Genomic DNA, 20,623 nt, shown 5'->3' on the forward strand with positions numbered 1-20,623 from the left:
ATTAAAGGAAATAAATGTGTGTTTTCGCTGAAGTTGGCGCGACCTTCACTCTTGTCTTGCTGCCTCGAACCGTGTGCCAAATAGCGTCACCCGTCCAGTCCGCTGTGATCCGTGCAGCCATGATGTGTGTTAGTGTACATATCTGCACCGAAACATGCCCGCCTTGGTAGATTATAAGCTTGCTGTTGTCATTATATTCTCATTTATGAGGAGACCCGAGGCTCGGTAAATGACACAGTGATCAAACAGAGGCTGAACAAACGCCCCTCACTGTCTCTGTGGTGTCATTAATGTATTTGATTTATTCTTTCTATGAGGCTTCCCCGGGTGTTAATAACAAGATGCACATTTGGCACAATGTCAGCCAAAACAATCCTGTGTATGAACATGTTAATGCTTTACTATCGGGGTCTTTCATAAGCTAGCTCTGCGTCGAAGAGAAAGTAAATCAAATGCATTTCCAATGTAAAATAAAACCTTTTTTCATACAAAATTATTTAATGAATTCATTTTTTTTGCTTCTTTCTCTTTGCAGATCACGAACCGCTACCTCTACGACTCGGTGCTGCTGCTGGCCAACACCTTCCATCGGAAGTTAGAGGACAGGAAGTGGCACAGCATGGCCAGTCTGAGCTGCATCAGGAAGAACTCCAAACCTTGGCAAGGCGGCAAGAGCATGCTGGATACTGTGAAGAAGGTAGACCTTTTTTTTATTTTCTTTCTTCAGTAGAGAGGAAACATCAAACGGTGCTCGGTTGGAGAAAATAGATTTATTTAACAGGAAGGTCAATTTGTTATTTTTAAGTGTGTCTGGAATGGATCCTTGACCTCTTTTGTATCATCAGTACGTGTCTGTTTGTACAAAACTCTCTTTTGATTGAAATATATACATTAGAAAATCAAGTTTAGCCCCGCCCACTGAAAACACTGTTTTTCTTGAGATTAAATCTTGTTTATCAAAACCACACCCACTCTGCTGTGGTTTAAAAGGCATCAAGGTTTGTCACAACACGTCATGAATCCCAGAAGTCTCCACCTCCAAGAGATGTGTAAAAAAAAAAAAAAGAAGCATGTTTTCTTTACTGCTACAGGATTATTACATCATAATGGACTTCGCTCTATAATTATTTTTGCATCAATACTGGTAGAACTATTTACAGACATTTCGTACTTTGGAAAAATGTACTGCAAAAAAAAAAAGGGCCATATCCTGGGATACTCCTTTTGTACAACAAAAAATAATAGGTCAACAAAGAGTTCCATAGGAAAAACTGGAATAAATATTAGTTTATGGATTGATGAAAAGTGAAAATTGTATTTCAGAGAAATATATTTCTGGGGATAATACTGTAAATCTGGCAATTTTTTGGTGTTTTTGTCCATTTGCTTCACAACCTAAACAAATAAAGGGGTAACATAAAATATTTTCTCCTTGAAGTCATGTTCGATGACATTTTTGCTTCTTGGCAAACAAAACGAGTAAATCAAAACTATAAAAGCACTTACACACAGCAGACCTCAGCCAAGCAGCTTGTATTATTTTCAATATCTACAAATTTGTTCCATGTTGTATAAACACTAGATCCAATTACACACCAACACAATGTAGTCATACGTTCTTGGTCCTGTTAGCAATGTTTACTGAAACGTTTGTTGCATTATGTTTATTACATTAGCGTTAATTTGCTTAAAATCAATCTGGATAAACGTCTTTGAAACTCCTTATATTCAGCTTGAAACAGTTGCTACGAAACAAACCAAAAGCCAAACAGTGAGACTTAAAATATATATAAGGAATCCAGATGTTTAGAGAAAAACAAACATTATGCAAACACGGTCACCGGAGTATATTTTCCTTTAACAAATCCAACGTTGCCGGCAACAGCAGAATTATACGGTTTGTTGATTTATGTAGAAATGTTTTGGTCTTTATGACCTCAAATCACCAAAGCTCCATCTGTTTCATCGCCCCCCTGTGGAGCCCAAGTCAGTACGAGGAGTTCACTTCTCTCAGGTTCAGTGTGGCCTTGAAGTACAGTCGAAAGTGAAAATATAATTATTGATATTCAATTGTATAATTTAAAACCAAAACTTCTTGGAGAATAAATAAAGCCCAGAATATGAACGCAGAGTCAGATAACCACATACAGTAAAAAATAAATATAAAAAGAAAAAAGTAGGTTGTTTAAACAATCACTAATCAACTGTCACTTGTTCACTAGCATTAACCTGTAATGACTATATTTATATGACAGATGAGGTTATTAATAGTATTGATTCAGGCGACACGCACTCATTAATTCCATGAAGATCTGTGCGGTCAGCCATAGGAGCAACTCTTGAAATAGATGTAGAATTAAATGATATAATATTTATAATTAACAGGTCATGTGTATCTGTACTTACTACCTTCTGGTCGAGAAATGATTAAAGATAATTAACGTTGAGTTCATTTCACACCAATTAGCGAGCTAGCGTTAGCTTTCATGCAAGTGCAAGAATCTCAGCATTTTCTAAAGGATTAAACCCAAACTATATTAGATTGTCAGTGTGTTTTATGGTTTGCAAGTGAGACTTTACACCAACTCTTGTTCGGGGTGATACAGGAGAAGAAAAGAAAGTCCAACAAACTATTTTTCTTATTTTTTGGAAATGTATTTACAAACTAAGTAAGTAAGTAATATTTATAGATCTGGAGTAATCCATACGTTTGTGTCTTCTCGTTTGAACTACTGCAACAGTTTATTTTCATGTCTTAACAAGAAGGATCTGTCTCGCCTGCAGTTAATACAAAACTCTGCAGCGAGAATTCTGAGCAGCTCTAGTAGAAGAACTCACATTTCTCCGATCCTTTAAACTCTTCAACGGCTTCCAGTTTCAACTTTAAAATTCTGGTTCTTACTTTCAGAGCTACTCATGGTAAAGGAAAAAGATGTCATACTTTAATTACTTGCTTTCACTTTCTGAAACAACAAAAGCAATGATGAATCTTCCAGACATTGAATAGTATTTTGTATATCAACGTCCTACGAATCCTTCATTGACGTGAAGTAAACGTTACTCAATGTTTCTATTGCTAATGCACTCACTGCCTAAGTCTGACTATAAGTACTCAAAAACACAAGGGCCACATGTTTCTTGAAGCATATGATCGGTATGCATGTGCTATTAATAGAGATGGATATTAATCCATCGTAATTTAATTCATGGAAAATGATTTCAGATAATTCATGGATGATAAATCACATTTCTTTTTCACATGCTTTGAGCCCTGCATTTACCTCAATGCTGCCTATTTATAGATTTTATTCGGCCAGTTGACCTCCAGGAGTTGCTGGAATGAGACGAAAGAGATGTATTAGTTTTTGAGCAAATATGGGAATCAACCACACAACCACACTATAGGTGACGCACAGAGAAATGAATATGAAGCAGCTCTTGAATTCAAAATGATTGATTTGGCCGATAAAGAAGGAAATAGAGATGCCGCACATAACAACGCATCAATGGTAAGACGTTGGAGACGGTAGCGTAAAAAAACTGACCTATTAGAGAAGGACAGAAATAAAGGCCGATAAATGAAAATTAGTCTTCTGGTTGGGTTTTGTTTTTTTGTTTTCCTATAGAGATCTGAATCCATACGTTTGTGCCTTCTCGTTTGAACTATTGCAACAGTTTGTTTTCATGTCTAAACAAGAAGGATCTGTCTCGCCTGCAGTTGATACAAAACTCTGCAGCGAGAATTCTGAGCAGCTCTAGTAGAAGAACTCACATTTCTCCGATCCTTAAAACTCTTCAACGGCTTCCAGTTTCAACTTTAAAATTCTGGTTCTTACTTTCAGAGCTATTCATGGTAAAGGAAAAAGACGTCATACTTTAATTACTTGCTTTCACTTTCTGAAACAACAAAAGCAATGATGAATCTTCCAGACATTGAATAGTATTTTGTATAGCAACGTCCTACTAATCCTTCATTGACGTGAAGTAAACGTTACTCAATAATTTGGCCGATAAAGAAAGAAATAGAGATGCCGCACATAACAACTCATCAATGGTAAGACGTTGGAGACGGTAGCGTAAAAAAACTGACCTATTAGAGAAGGTCTTCTAGTCTTTAGTCTTCTGATTGGGTTTTGTTTTTTTGTTTTCCTATAGAACCGTTTTACTGCCATGTTACTAGCACTGAGGGGAAAAACGATTTTTTTATTTTTATAAAAAAGACATAATATAAAGTTTGGATTTCAATTAAAAAAACTAATTTCTCTTTATTTTCACTTCCTCAAAAAAAGTTCAAGGTGCGCAATATGCATTTGAATTTCAGAGAAGACATTTCCATTTCAAGATATGCTGCTCGTTACATGGAGAATTTGGAGTTTTCAGCTTGTTCAGTGGCACTCTAGTTGAAACAGCCAAAAAAAAAAGGATCCACCAGTCAATTCACTCACACAATCCTAACTCCTAAGTAAAAGGCCCTCAGGGGGGAAAAGGATGATACACTGACGGTTCCAAATAAGTATACACTGTGTTGTGTTTTTCCAATTCACATGCTGTAGAGATCCCATTTCGGTTCATTACAACCCCAAGAAAAGTTTTTTTTTGAGTTCGTGTTATTGCTTTCTCGACTTCATGAAGGGAGTTCTTGTCATTTGCATTGCCTTTGAAAATGGAGCATCAATCAACAAGTTCTCTTTTTTTTTCCAGCCTAGTTGAATCACAAGTGCTGCTTCAACCCCTCGGCTGTGATTTTCTATGAATTTCCCACCTTCAGTGGAGACAGACACTTGTTGTCTCTGGGTTAAGACGAAGGTTTGGCAAGTCTTTCATCCATTTGCGACGCCCTCTGTTTTGATATCGATACAGACGACTCCGGGGACGGCGGTTTCCTCTCAATGATGGAGACGTGCGAGATGCTAATGAGGGATTAGTGTCTGACAATAATACATGAAGCAGCTTTCATTACTGTCTCGGCGGTTCACCTTGAGAGTGGCCTGACATTTGCCGAGACTTTTATCCCCGGAGGGGCGACTGTTTAGACAACCCCGATGGTCGTTCTCCGCAGGACGGATTACGAGATCCCCCAGCACTATCGGAGCTGAGCTCAGCAGAATAGAATCTCATTCTCTTGAGTGTTCTCTCTCTTCTGTCACTCTGAGACTGTGGTGAAAATTGTTTTTATACCAATACTAGCAACTTAGATAAGACCTGCAATTACCGTATTTTGCGCACTTAAAAGCCTTTGATTTTCGCCTTATATATGAACATTAGCCGGTGGGTGACTTGTTTACAAACACTTTCATGACTCTGCGCCGACTGAGCCGAAACGCCGTAGGCGGCATTACGTCATTGCGTATTCACAGGGTGGGATTTACGATGCACTTCACATCATGGCGGACAGCTATGAGTGATATTACTACCATCGGTTTGAGCGAGTGTGTCTTGGTTGTTGTACACTCAAAATCACTCTGCTGTGTTCTCAACCAGTCATACACATGCGTTCAACATGTCATACACGCGCGCTGTAGCTGTCATACACGTGCTCAACTTCTCTGCTGTGCACTCAACATATGTCTGCTCACAACACCAGTCTCGTGCGCTGCTGCTTTAAGCCTTTTAAACATCATTTGAGCATCATTACCATGGTAGTGAAAAGAGTTGTCAGAACTGTTTTGTTGACATTCCCTTTAGCATAGCTTTTATCTAGTGGATGCATAACGCAACCCCAGTCAAACGTTTGACTGTATTTTTTATTCTATGCCCCTTATAATCCGGTGCCCCCTATTTATGAAAACACTTCTAAAATAGGCCATTCATTGAAGGCGATTTATATTGCGGAAAATACGGTATATTGTAGTATGAGGAATTCAATCAATATAATCAGTGTTTTGAATGACCTAAAAGGTTGACATAAACGGCAGACAGCCATAATGTAATATTCCATAATGTAGTATTCCATATAACTATTGTAGTCATCGCTATTTACACAAAGAGGAATCGACCTGATGAGCAGTGGATACTGGGAGGCGGGAAATGAAGGCGTTTGTCGGATCAATTCAACCTTCAGATGAAAACAAACCGGCTGAATTTTGCAACCACACATGCTGCCCAAAAAGCGAAAGAGAACACACCACCTGATGTGTTTTTCTTCCTCTGCTCGCTCGCTCTTCTCCCAGCGCCATATCTTTTACATCAGGTGCAATTAAAGGAAAGATAATTGTTATGAACTAACTGTTCCAATATTGAGCTGCCAACATCAATTACCTGAATCATTACAAAAGCCAGTGAAGAGGAGCTCAATGGGCTCCAGGCCTGCGTGGAAGCAAATAAACACGTCGTTTATTGAGGCTAAGAGGTGCAGCTGGTTAAGGTAATAAAATATCAGAACCGGTTGGGAACATATCAATGACGGCTAAATTGGATTATTGATGGGAAAGACTCGGAGTCATTAAATATTGACTGGAATCGAACTTATCAAAAGGGGGTAACTCTCATTAACAGTTGAGAATTTAATTATTTTTGTGATGTCCCCGTCAAAATAAAAGCATAGTAAAAGCGCATTTATCATATCTTAAACAAGTTGTATAGAATTTATATAGCCACATATTCAAGGAAACAACTATTTCACTCATCTCATTGGAATCTTCATGCTTGCTTCCCAACTTAAATTTATTCTGGTAATGAAACAGGATAAATTACTGAGTGAACACGGAATCACTCCTCAACAGTTTCAGTGTCTAATCATGGAGACTCTAGTTCCTCTGAGCAAACATATTTACAAACGGCTATTTTTATATCAAGTTTATGTTACTTCTCTTTTAAAAGGAATCCAATTAATGCTGGAGGACGTTAAGAAACATGGAAGAAACACGACGTCCATTAACTTTCTTTGCTCCTCTTTGTCACACGTACGTGATGCATTTAATGACAATGTGATTGCTATGGTGCGTTCAGGAACGTATATTATAAAACTTAACATGAAATACTATAACTGTATCACTTCAATGAAAAAAGTAAACAAACAGAAAAGACATGGACCTTCTTTACGAGGCCCCTAAGGCGACATGGACAAAGAAAAGAAAAGATCTCAGAAAGTACATAGCAATGGATAAGGGAAAAACTTCTTGTTTGTCAGCAAGTTATTTATTTTATTTAACACGAAGTTGTGTATTGTTTGTTATTGGCCTCTAAAGTTTGTTGATTGTTTACGTTTTTCACAGCTTCTTTATATTTTATTCTGTTGGAAAACTAGTAATGGAAGTTTCTATTTTAAATTAACTTACCCAACAGTCATTTTGAAATTATTTATATATTTATTTTCACATGTTCTATAATTTTTCATTTTACTCGGGGGGCCCACAAAAGTTTTCTTTTTCATCTTAGTCATGAAGTCATACAGTTAAACTCTACATAACAGCGTTCTTTCTTCCCTTTCTTTGCATTATTCCATTTAATATATGTTATTAATAATTGCACTTTGTCATCCCTTGCCCTTTGTTCTTTTTATTTGCACTTTGTTCTTCTTCTTTTTATGAAATTATTGTCTGCTTTGTACTGGAAACCCAATTACCAAAGGTGATCTCCAGAGGGATTAATAAAATGAATCTAATCTAATAAGAAACTGACCAAAAATATGTTGTGTTTAAAACAAACGTGTTTTGCTATTGTACTTCCATTTTCAATCTTAAATATCATTGCTTAAGGAGTCTTTGAATATGTATCACATATGAATAGACACAAGTGAAAGCAAACCTGTCCGGATAATCTTTGTTTCCAATATTGAATCAGCGTTACATTTGCATCATGATGCTTAACTCATAGTCGCTGTTTGCCCACTGGTAACTATTATTTATTATTATTATTTATTATTATTATTTATTACTATTGTTTATTTCAGATCTGTATAAGTAAACACCGTTTTTTTGTTGATTTTAGCTCATAACTCAACGTAAGACACAAGAGAAGCATTTTAATGAGACACAGACACATGTATTTATTCAAAGCAGATGTGTCTGTAACAGCATTTGTGTAACATATACATCAGGATATAGTTTGGAACCTAAGAGAGGATTTTTATATATATATATATATATATATATATATTTTACACTTAAAACGGAAAAAGGAAATTACAATGTAATTACATTATCTTTTGTTAAAAAGTTTGGATTTTAAGTGTGCAAAGTTCTGATGAAAATTTGAGTTAAATTAAAGAAATCAAATTGTATTTCCACCCCATAGCCCTAAAACTCCTTGACTCGGTGTCGTATATACTGTAGGCTCCACCTGCATTGAAACTCGGTTTATTTCCGTCGACTGGGGACCTTTTTTCCGCTGTAATCCTGCAGCACTATCAGCAATATCAGCGCTAATGGTGTCACAGCATAATGGCTTTCATTCCATTTTCTCCCTCAGCATCAACATCGCCAGAATAAAAAAGGAAAAAAAAAAAACATGCAGACCAAGCAAAACGTCGGCTCAGGGTTTTAACAAACATGTATCCTCTCTTTCAGTTTGGCGTGAGCGGCCTCACAAGTTTCCTGGAGTTCACCGACAATGGCACCAATCCCAACATCTTTTTTGAAATACTGGGAACCAATTACGGAGAAGACAGGGGGCGAGGAGTCAGTAGGGTAAGTGGTCGAGACCGCGCCTGCTTGTTGATGATTGTTGCGGGTGAAGGGGTAATAATTTCTCCTCACACAGGCAGAGGATATTTGCATAATTCCCCAATTCACCGTGGAATTCCACTTCACCTGGTTTCAACATTACTCTCACCTCTTAGTCATTACCTCCCCGATGCCGTGTTTACTGCCTCCATTTTTGTCTGTCTCTGAGCCAATTAACTGGAAAATGCATGAAAGTTTCGTGAAATGTTCATTATGTGAGGAGAAACGGTTCAGTTCCTGGTTTATTGTTGGATCACCATCTGGATCCGAGACTGTTTTGAAGGACCTGTCTCTGAAGTGTCTAAATTATCTTAAAATAATGCACTTACACAGCACAGCATACAATCTTTGGATCATATCGTAATAATTTACTTCCACGTGGAAGTATTTTAGTTCAATTTTAATTGTTTTAGAGTTGCTAAATATAAAGATGAACGAAGCGACTGAAACAAACGACATAACAAGAGAACAAACACCAATAATAAGGTTTAAATGTAGGACATTTATTTACCCTGTGAGAAAATCAAAGCTTCTAAGAAGAAGAACCACCATTTTCCAGGACAAAGTATTTTTGTCACGATCATCGACACACACACGTTTTCCACTAAACTGGCATGAAAACTTTTCCTGGAACTACATAATAGTGATTTTGAGTTGAACCACTTTGTGTTATAGAATCGCCTTTTCTCTTTATCTTTGGTAAAAAAAACAACTAAAAAAAAAACTCGAACTCGAACAGACGCTACGTTGTCGGCTGTGTAAATAAAGTTGTTTATTTTGAATGCACATTTTTGTCTGGATCAGGTTGCTATCAAAACATGGAGGATCAAAATATGCCATTTCGCCTGGCGTGCATGGTCTTTATATATATATATATATATATATATATATATATATATATAAAACATCAGTAGATTCTGATCCACAGACCTCAGAGCCCGAGCTGGGGTGTAAGGCTGGATCAGATCACTGATGGAAGGAGGAGTCTGACCATGAATAGATCTGAAAGTAAGAACCAGAATTTTAAAATTGATCCTGAAAGCAACTGGCAGCCAGTGAAGATTTTTAAGGATCGGGGAAATGTGAGTTCTTCTACTAGAGCAGAAGTCATTTATCTATTAATTTACTTATACATTTATTTACACATTTAGTTATTCATTTATAATAATGTAATTTATCGTCTTTCATACATGCGTTCACGGAACACAAATTTCCCAGGTCATGTACTGACAGTACTCACGTCGTAAATATTCCTAATTGTAATGACCTGCTCGTTTCAGATTTCACCTGCAGGTTCATATCGGCTCCTAACAACAAACACCAAAACACTTCAGAAGACTCATTTATACTTGATTGAATTTTAACGTAATTAAACAAATCCCTCCTCAGCCGTGTGATTATTGGGTTGTTAACAAATATATCTTCGCTGATGATTGAACCAGACCATGTTAATGAGGAAATCCTTTTCTTTTACTTTTCTTTTTTACCAAACATTGTCTCAAAACTTTACTTTTCAAACAAAAAAATGAACAGAAATTGAGTCGACATGAATTTCAGGACTTTTTAAAATTTCGCATCATGGCAATAAAACGAGATTTAATTCTCTCAAGATCAGTTTCCTATTAGTTAGTTTCATGTATATATAAAAGTGACATGTACGACAGGAACCTCGGAGAGTAATTATCGCCTGTGATTATGAATAATGTTCCGACAAACACGAGTGTGATCACCGAGAACAGAATGAATCCTAAAACCTCCTCGTAATTGCATTACGGCAAAATGCTCTCATTAGGTGCGTAATTACATCTGTGGGAATTAAATTACTCGTTATATAGTTTCCCTGTTACCGCCACCTTTAATAATTTTAACTGTCGCCGCTGAATTTCAATTAAATGTATTCACTGCATTAAATGACTTAAAGCAGGTTCACGCAGCGTCTTTTTTTTTTTTTTTTTTTTTGCTGCCATCACACATTTTTTAATGATCTTGAGCCATGAAATGGTTTCCAGCCCCTCGTTTAACAAGTCATAAAGTCATGTGAGGCATGTGTCAGCCGGAGAACGGTCAGTAAAAATGGTGACCAGCCATCCTTCCGCAGTGATCACATATTAATACAACGATAGCATTTTTGAGTGGCTTCTCGGGTAATTGGTATTCATGGCTTCAACCTACTTTCCAGTAAATTGGCTTTTTTTTTTTTTTTTTGGAAGAGAAAGACGAGGCCTGACAGTGTTGATAAAAGAAGAATCATTGGAGGATGATGCTATTAGTATCGAGCTGCAGCCTCTGTGACAGATCCCGCCGTGACAGGAGACCTGACAGGACGGAACCGTCTCTGGCATGATGGACTCTGCTCTTTGATTCATATATTTAGGAAACGTCGATATTGGATATGAAAAAGGAATGTTCATCAAATCGTCTCTCTTGCATCAGAGTAATTCAACATGGGATCCGCCGCAGTCGCACGATAAAAGGATTCCGTTCATTACAATGTTTGATTCATTCAGAATCCCCTCCTCCGAGCTTCTATTATTCAGCCTTTCCACGATTGTAATTTAGCGTCCTGGTTATGGGCACTGATGTCTCAACTGAGGGTGACCTTTCCCTGGAAGAAATGTGCTTCACTCTTGACCCAAATTAACATTAACATCTGTTATCTTTCGCCATGTGTTATGGATGGCGTGTCGTTCTCTTCTGCCGGCCGCTGTCCCTCCAGCTCGGCTTCTGCAATAATCCGCTTTGATCACGACTGAAATATGGCACCATTGAAGATTCAACTCATCAATTAATGATGTATCGGGTCCGTAATCATTTACATCCACATCCTTGAAGTGGGTTTCCAGTGTTTTAATTCATCAATCCCTCAAAATTCTATGAATATTCTAAAAGTTACATTATATTCAATAGACTTTGTGCAAAGTATGGAGCCCCAGACATGTCATGGTAAAAAAAAATGCCCACAAACTAATTGAAATTCATGAATTTAAAGGCTGGATCAGTGATTTAAGGAGGATTCTGTGACCATGAATAGATCCGAAAGTAAGAACCAAAATTTTAAAATTGATCCTGAAAGAAACTGGAAGCCAATTCAGAGTTTTAAGTATCGGGGAAATGTGAGTTCTTCTACTAGAGCAGGTCAGAATTCTCGCAAAACGAAAAGACACAAGGGCATGGATTATAAATTCGGATCGTGTTGTGTCACTATTTTTCTGAGTTTAGCAACTTTCCTCAGTCATTTTTTCACAGACATTATTATCAGGAGTAATTTAATCTTAAAGAACAGACTTACTTTCATTGTTTTCTTTTTGTTTATTTTGTATAGTCTCACATTATAGTGACTAGAGAGTTTATTCTAAATAACAAACTACCTAATGTACTACGACATTTTTAATCTCAATATATATACACAACTATTACAAACCATCATTTTTCAATGTTGAGTTATTCCTCTAAAAAATGTCTATTATGATGCCAAAATATATAAATAATGCTTCAACACTGAACTAAAAAAAGAAAGAAACCAAGGGCTGCTTATTATATATAAAGATTTTAAAACTTACCACGAAACAATGCCGTCTAGTGCAGCAGTCCTCAACCTTTGTTGTACAGCGGACCGGTTAAATGTCAAGATTATATTCACGGACCGACGTTCAGATTGATAAGAGTAAAAATACAACCGCATGACCTGCGAAAAAACTACAAATAGGTGCATGAAAAAAACATCTCACCATAACGCTGACTCAGCATGATCTGTGGACTGTTTACAACGAGGTATTTGTGCATTGGCATCTATTTTTATTCGATTGCCAACAATGTTGTTCTGTACGTGTGTTTCCTGGCTTTTAGCTTTGAGACTTGGAATGGAAGTTTAGTTTCTAAAGAGTTCATTTTCAAGAGTATATTTTACTCATTTTCACTAGTCAAGAGTCACATGCCAATGTTATTTAACAGGTTTTCTACCTGTTTTTTTTTTTTTTTTTCAAAATAAAACACCTTTCAGGCAGTATTAATCATTGTTACGGATTATTTATATATTTTTTCTTTCTGTGCGACCTAGTAAAAAAACGGACTTAAGGGACTGGGGACCATTATTCTAGGGAACTGAACCCCTTGGACTTCGGGTCCAGAGTTGTGTTCTCTAGTTATCGAGCTAGTTATATTTCAAGGCCACAAATTAGTATATTGTGGCCCAAATGAGTATATATATATATATATATATTTGTTTTTTTTACCATCTCATAAGGGCTCTGTAGTAAAGAAAGCGAAAATAAAAAATACACAAATTTGTTTTGAGGCAAAAGTTGTTCATATGGATTTTCATTCGTGAAAACCAAAAGTAGTTTTTCCCCACTGGCGAAGTCAGGACTGTAACATTTTCTCAGAGACAGAACTACAATTTATTTCAGTGAAATATAACATTTGTTTTTAGATGCATATATTTTGACTTTCTATTCACAGATTTCCTTCCACTTATTACAAGCAAAAATATATATATTTTTAGTATATGTTTTTAAGAAAACGGCAAACAAAGGAAATAACAGGTTTGATTTGCGTAATAAAATGTGTTATTATTGTTATTTATAGCTTATGTCTCACTGCATTTCTTGGCAAGATGTAAGGGGTAATCATGAATGCACACTCACACCTATCAATAAACATATATATTTTTTAATGCTGGGAGGAAACTGAACGACATGCAAGCCGAACACACAAACAAAGAAAAGCCAGGTGAGTTATCTCATCCTGAACAGCATCTAATATAAAATTGAAATAGAAAACGTCCTCCTCATCCCTACTGAGCAATAATACACAAGTGTATTCTTCTTATTTCCACCCTCCATCTTGTCCGCCATCACACTTAACACACACCGTGTGAATATAGTTGTGTAGTAGTGCAGAAAATTGAAGACACCTGAGATCAGTCATAATTATTACTGCTACACTATGGTGGAATTGGCTTTCTGCTCTATTACCCTCGTTGCCTATACACATTCACCAATATCCCTTCTTCCGCACATTTACCAGCCACGCGTTCTCTCGCGCTGACAAGTCGTCCTCGTTGTAATTGCGTTGTTAGCCGCGTGTGACATCCTGAAGAACTTTCGTGGAGAAAAAAGACATCTTTCCCACTCATAGAGAAGTTATGAAGCTAAAGCGTTGTTATCATGGAGTTCGTCTTGTACAGCCGGGGATTAAGATGACAAAAAAAATAAAAAGCGTCTCACGCATGAGCATTAAAAGTGCTGGCGTCAGCACATTTTCGTCGACGTCGCCGGGCGGTCACTTTTGCCATCTTCGCGGGGGAATCGATGGCGGCACAAAATGAACCTTTTTTTTTTTAATTGGGGTCACCTTTAATCATCCCCTGTCTCCTCCGACACATGTGCTGAATTATAGTAAGTGACTTCAGAGTCAGGAACCGCTTTCACTTGAAGAGCCTTTCATTTGATTCCCTGTTGCCTCAATCTATGGCTTTTATGTCGAGCGGCGCCGGCGTTTCCGGGTGTCTGGTACAGCCGTTAATTAATATGGTCTAATTAACCAACCGAGGTAATTGGCTTCGATATGCATCCAAACCTGGTTCTCAACTGAAATAATTACAATGAATTAAGTTAAAATACTTGATGAATGTCCAAGACGAATCGGAATGCTGAGATAAAAACACACAACTGCTGTTGTTACCGTTGGGTAAAATACCCTTAATAACATAATAAGGTGTTGGATTAAAAAAGCGAAGTAATTATGTTTGCGGACGCCGAGGGCGAGGATGGGCAGGTTGGCCGTCGCTGTTTTTTTTTTTTGGGGGGGGGGTTAGATCTGGGACAACACCAGTGGAACTGATCATAGCAATTATGCAAAACCATATCCTGCAGGGTTCGATCTCGGAGAGGATAAGAGGAAATACGAATGAGTCATGCAGAAGTAAAGATGGCCTTTCTTTGAGTCACAACCCAAAAAAAAAAATAAAAAAGAAGATTGATAGCATGGAGAGTGAAATGAATAAATCAGATGGAAAAAGCAAATCTTAGTATTGAAAAGGTGAAGAGATTGTCAGTGGCAAAAATCTCTCCAAAGAGGAAGAGATCCCCATTTCATTCCAATTTTCCACCCCGTTAGGCAGATTTGCATCTATCTGTTCTTTATTCTGTGTTTCCCTCAACTGAGGTAGCAGATTAGTGAGAGGACGAGAGGCTGAGGAGAGCAGCTAGGAGAGCAAGAGGGATGGAGAGAGGTGAGTCTTGAGAGGAACATACGAATGAACAGCTGAGTGATGTGGAGCTTACTGTCATCTCTCACTTTTACGGAACACAATAAACTCAATTTGAAAATAAATGATATAAAAGCCAGTGCTCGCCTCATTTCACATGTCTTTAGTCTTTTCAATTTAAGCTTGTTGTACTGTCACTTGAAATTTTAATGATGATGATGATGATTGCATTGTATGCTGTGTTTTCCAAAGAAATAAACAAATAATATATGTTTTTTTAAATTGCCTGTTGATATTCAACAGAACTGCCTCCATTTTTACCGTGCTTTTAAATCATGTATTTTTTATCATATTTGTTTTATGGTTTTTATATATATATATATATATATATATATATATATATGTAAGTAAGTAAGTAGGTTATTTGTATTTATACACATATATACAATAATGTGTGATTAAAATAAAGGAGTTAAATGGCCACTAGATGGAAGCAGTCTTTACGTCCTTTTGCAGCTGAAGCAATAATCAAAAGCTGCAAAAATCCCAGGGATGACTGAGGATGAGGGGATACATTCAACTCTAGCAGCTTTTTTGTTTTACATATTTTGGTTTCAGTTTAATATATTGTATTGTATCGTAAGCTGATTATGTCGTATCGAATCATATCATGAGCTCACTATATCTTATTGTAAGCTAAATATATTTTACTGTATCATAAGCGGATGATGTCGTATGGAATCATATTGTGAGATTAATATATCGTATCGTGAGCTAAATATATTGTATTGTATCTTAAGTTGATTATGTCGTATCGATTCGTATTGTTAGCTGAATATATCATACTGCAAGCTGGATATGCTATATTGAAATTTATGATGAGCTGAATATATTGTATGGTGAGCTGAATATATATTGTTTGCTAAATATACCGTATTGAATCATATTGTAAGCTGATTATACTGATAAATCTTATCGTGAGCTGAATAGATCGGTTTTTTTAATCGTATCGCAAGCTGAATATATATCATATTGAATCGTACTGTGAGCTACATATATATCGTTTCGTGATATTCGTGTATCGCTTCAGACATACTTTCTGGAGACACAACTTTACAGCTAAAAGGAATAATAAAATAAATATAAATATAAAATAAGTTTTTGTTGGGGGGGTTGCCCTCAATGGCCACCGAAGTTTTTATGATGCAAGGGATTGAAGATTTCTGAGGTACCTTTGTTATTCTAAATTAAACTCCAGAACACAGAATTTAATCATTAACATAAACTTTATCCAGGATTTAAAAAACAAAAACATATTTGAGGTCAAAAACAAGACCGTTGTGTTGTCCATCAAGTCTCATAGTGGCCCACAGGTTGGTCACTGAACTCAGGATGTTAACTCCAAACAACAAATTGTCCTTGAAAGCATCTTAAGTGAACAATCTGAGCCGATTCAAGTCATCAGGAGCCTCCGTTGACACAAATCAGAGAAACTTAAAGACAGTCAAGAAGCAAAGAAAGCAAACATTCAGAATTTCAAACAATATCAGCTGTCATACAATCCCCACGGGGAATTATTTGTAATGCCACACGAAATAACAACACCCGTGTGTAAACACTTTGGGTGACAACAAACACAATCCCACAAGCTACTTTTAGTAAGCTTCAGTGGATGCCGCGGCAAGCGCAGACAACTTTTATTCCCAGGACGTCGATCCTGTCTGTTGTTTTCTTCAAAGAGATTCGTGGTGATGTAAGAACATGTGGCTCCTGTTAAAGGCACGGGAAAAAAATCAGTCCAACTCCTCTTTCCGATTTGCATTTTAATATGGTTCGCCTCCTGTGTACTTTCAGCAGGTTTATCAGTGTTACACACCCAAACTCGCGGGTTCCAGTCCCAGGGTTGTTCTTGGCTGGGTAATGGGTGGATAGATTAATGGATGAGTGAATTGACAGGAGCACGGATATGAAGAGGAGATAAGAGGGACGCCTAATGGTCTGTGACCTGGTAGTAAACCTTACAGCAAAGATGCAGAGACGGGCATCTGGTGGAGGGGATGGTGGGGGGGTTGAAAAGGAAAAGGTAGTTTCCTTGCATTTAAAAATAAATCTATCGCTGAAGCAGTTTTTCTGTCACAAGTAAGGCTTTTATTTCCACGGTACAACAAGAGGATGAGCAATAATGACGGCATTAGATAAGTACTTCTCAAATGCTTCTGAACAAGTGAAGGTACTAAAGGTTATGTTCTCCACTACTACTACTACAACCACTTTTAAAAGCCCTCAACAACCTTGAAACTCCCTCCCACTGGACACCCGTAACAAACGCACTTACTGTTTTGAAAATACAACTAGTAAAACCCTTTTAAACTGGCTTATTCATTGTGATTCATATTTTGTAGTTTTCATTATTTTGTGTTTTTTAACTTCTACAAATCCTGTCTTAGTGTTGTCTCCTCCACTCCATTTTTAATCTGATTTAGGGTGTCCTTGTGTGCTTTGAAAGGGGCTTATTGAATAAAAATGATTATTATTACTAGGATTACGAAAACAGTGCCTTTTATAAACGTGTCTTAAGTTTTGGAAAATAGAGGGGGAACAAATAAAGATCAAACTGTTCAAGGATTCCATTTTTTCTTCGGAATGGATAATCTTTTGCTTCTGAGGCCCAGTAATATAAGCAATAGCATGACCTCCAAAAAAAAAATCTAGAATTAATATGAAAAAACTACACTGAATCAAAAAGGGCTCTGGACTTGTTACAACAAGATGTTTGTGTATTTGCATCAATGTATTTTTGATTGTATGCAGACGATGGAGTTCTATATGTTTGTGTCTGATAGACTTTATAGACCCGACTGTCAAACATAAGTTTTGTTTCTAGAGTTTGTTTATCTCATTTAACAGTCATACGACAATGTTATTTGAGAGAAAATCAGTTTCTGTAAATTAAACACCTTTAGGTGGTTTTATATAATAGAGCATTTTTTGTTCCCTGGATCGGCGCCTGATCTATTGGTCATCTTACCACTGCTTTGTCACCTCAATAGATTTATATTTAATTCCTATGACATGACAGGAGGGGGCTCAGCACACAGTCCTGAGACAAGCCAGTGCTTTGTCTTGTGAATAAGATGTTTTTTTATAAATATACACTTAAGAGTCACTTGTACCTGTCTAAGGAGAAAAATTGGAAAGTCAAACGAAAAAACACCACCTTAGATTTGACCTATTCCAATAGTGTTGAAGTCACAACATGTTACAGACGCTAGAGCTCTCAATTTGAATGGCTGAATTAGAAAATTGTGGGTTCTTGTGGTTCTGTCTTCAACCCTCTCGATGGTAATATAAAATGTAGGCTCATCAAGAATTACATTTCTAAGTGTACATCAGAAATATCCCTGATGTTTGAACTTAATAAGCGTAATAAGTGGGGAAGTCTGTGGTTTCAGGTTCATCCAGATCAAAGGGTATCAGAGTCATGTTTTAAACATGTGCTCTAGATCCTGGATGTTCATTTGAACCGATCTTGACCAGTTTCATTACCATAGAACATACACTGAGAGCCACTGGAGGCCAGTTAAAACCCAAGAGGTGTCAATCTGAGCTGAATGAAGCACATTTGCCACTTGGATTTCTAGATGGGCAGCGAATGCAGGAGTCGAGAGCTGACAAGAACCAGGACCAGAACCTATGATTTGGTTTTGGTCAGAAATTATGATATTTAGGTCAGAAATCTTTTAAAACCAACGTATTTAGAAAGAGCATCCGATTGTAAATATAATCAATAAGATTCAAATATGTGAAGGAAATGACAACATAAAGCAAACTCATAGCGTCAATTGTTTTCAAGGACTTTGACTGTAAAACTTTCACTGAGTCATGTCTTACTCTAAAATGACTATTACATGCTAATTCGATGCAGTGTTGTCATTTGACAGGGCCTGGAGGTTAAAAAAAAGGAGAGGAAAGAGACATTGTGTGGAGGAATTGACAGATAACCTGACATTAAGTGTCTGCAACTTGAAACTTGCAATGAACTTTTAAACTTTTGGGATTCTTCTTAGGGCTATATTTCTGTGTCAAATACTCCCACTGACACCAGATAGTGAGTTTTTTTGCGAGGGGGACGAACAAAGAACTTCTGTGGATCGATACGAGCCACCTGTTCATCACACGTTTTTTACCCCTTTCATTAGCATATCTTTATCTTAGTCGTGATGCCAGGGAGAGGATCCGTATGCTTCAGGAAATACTGTGATTGACTTGTTAGACCTAGTGCTAAATAGAAAAGTGAAATAATATTTAAACTCTTTAAGAGTGCTGTGGCAAAGTTTCAACTTCAAGTTGTTTTTACTTCTTTTAACTGATTTTGATCTTCTTTTTTAAAATTAGTTTACAGTATCTTTTTAAATATTTTCTAGACAGAAGTGGAGGTATAATATTACGCACAAAATGCATATCCGATACTCTAAAGACCGTCTACTTAGAAGAGAAATTAATTCAGTCACAGTTAAATGATATTGTTAAAACACAAACCCGTTATTGCCATATAAATAAATTGTTATCCCAGCAATAAAAAAAAGAGTGCCTCGAGCAGCCGGTGACCCTTAAAGGAACCACTTAAAAAAAAAAAGTGATTGTAATGTATTAAATATGAATAAAGATCAGGGACATCATCACCCATCAGCAAACATATGCTCCTTGCCATGGCTTCAGTCTGTCCACCAGGGAACGATGTGATGGTTTTATCATCATCTAGAAACTTGGTCCTTCTTTCCTATTCACATAAGATACAAGGAGTTCCACAGCGACAAGATAAATACTTAAAAACACTATAATAATTGTTTAATTTGAGGGTGTTTATTTATCAGAATAATCGTGATTTGTATTACATTCAGAATTACTCTTTTTTATTTTTTTTAAAGAATTTTTAATCTCTCACATTAACTTTACTATAACGGTATGTTATTGGGAAATACAGTTGTTGTGTGTGTCTAGTGTGTTTAGTCAGTCACAACCAGAAGTGATTGTTTTATTTCTATATTTCTAATTATTTAGACAAAAGAACATGGTGACAATGCAGGCTACACTTGGGACTTGTCCTAAAAAACAAAAGTTTTTTTCTTTACTATTTGTTCCATATATTGATTCGCAAAAATAATAAATGTAGTTTTCTTTTTAGTTTTTAAATAAATTTGGAAAAGTGGAAATTGAGTAAATACATTAATTAGTTAGAAAACGTGAAAAATTATTCTTTCTTTTTACCATCTTTTGACAGCACTAATTTAGATTTAATGTTAAATAAACCACTTGAAAAGCTTTCATACGTTCATCTTATACTTAATTTATATCAGTTATATCACATGAAAAAGACCTCATGTTAATCTATGGAGACGTTTGGCTTTTAAAATAAATGATATCACGTAAAAATAGGATGGAGTTCGACAAGCCCACACTTTGAAACATTCATAGTTTCTCGTGCAGGGCGAGATCAATCTTTTATCGGCTACATGTCTTGCCATAGTTTTTCAGAGACGTTGTCTCTCATTGTCTTTTAAATAATACAAGTCTGTCTGGTTTCTCCATTTCCTCTGAATACAACACAGTTGACATTTAACTCGAAAGAATGAAACGAGAAAGAACGGAAAATGATTTTTCTCAGCAAGCAATAAGTAAACGATTAAAATGTTGTATCCATTTAGATTACATTTTTTCTATGAATCACTCCAAATAAAACTCATATACATCT

General features: G+C 36.6%; 1 protein-coding gene across 4 annotated transcripts in view; it reads left to right on the forward strand.

The window, feature by feature from the left end:
- The window catches only part of grid2 (glutamate receptor, ionotropic, delta 2), a 447,398-nt gene that overhangs the window by 278,291 nt on the left and 148,484 nt on the right, over nt 1-20,623 (forward strand). For all 4 annotated transcript variants that reach the window (XM_087792456.1, XM_087792434.1, XM_087792441.1 and 1 more), the window contains exons 7-8: nt 536-697; nt 8,508-8,627. In XM_087792456.1, the coding sequence (XP_087648582.1) occupies nt 536-697; nt 8,508-8,627 (282 nt within the window). The remainder of the gene's footprint in view (nt 1-535; nt 698-8,507; nt 8,628-20,623) is intronic.

Source organism: Callionymus lyra, chromosome 1, assembly GCF_982586985.1.
Source record: "Callionymus lyra chromosome 1, fCalLyr1.hap1.1, whole genome shotgun sequence".
Taxonomy (NCBI): domain Eukaryota; kingdom Metazoa; phylum Chordata; class Actinopteri; order Syngnathiformes; family Callionymidae; genus Callionymus; species Callionymus lyra.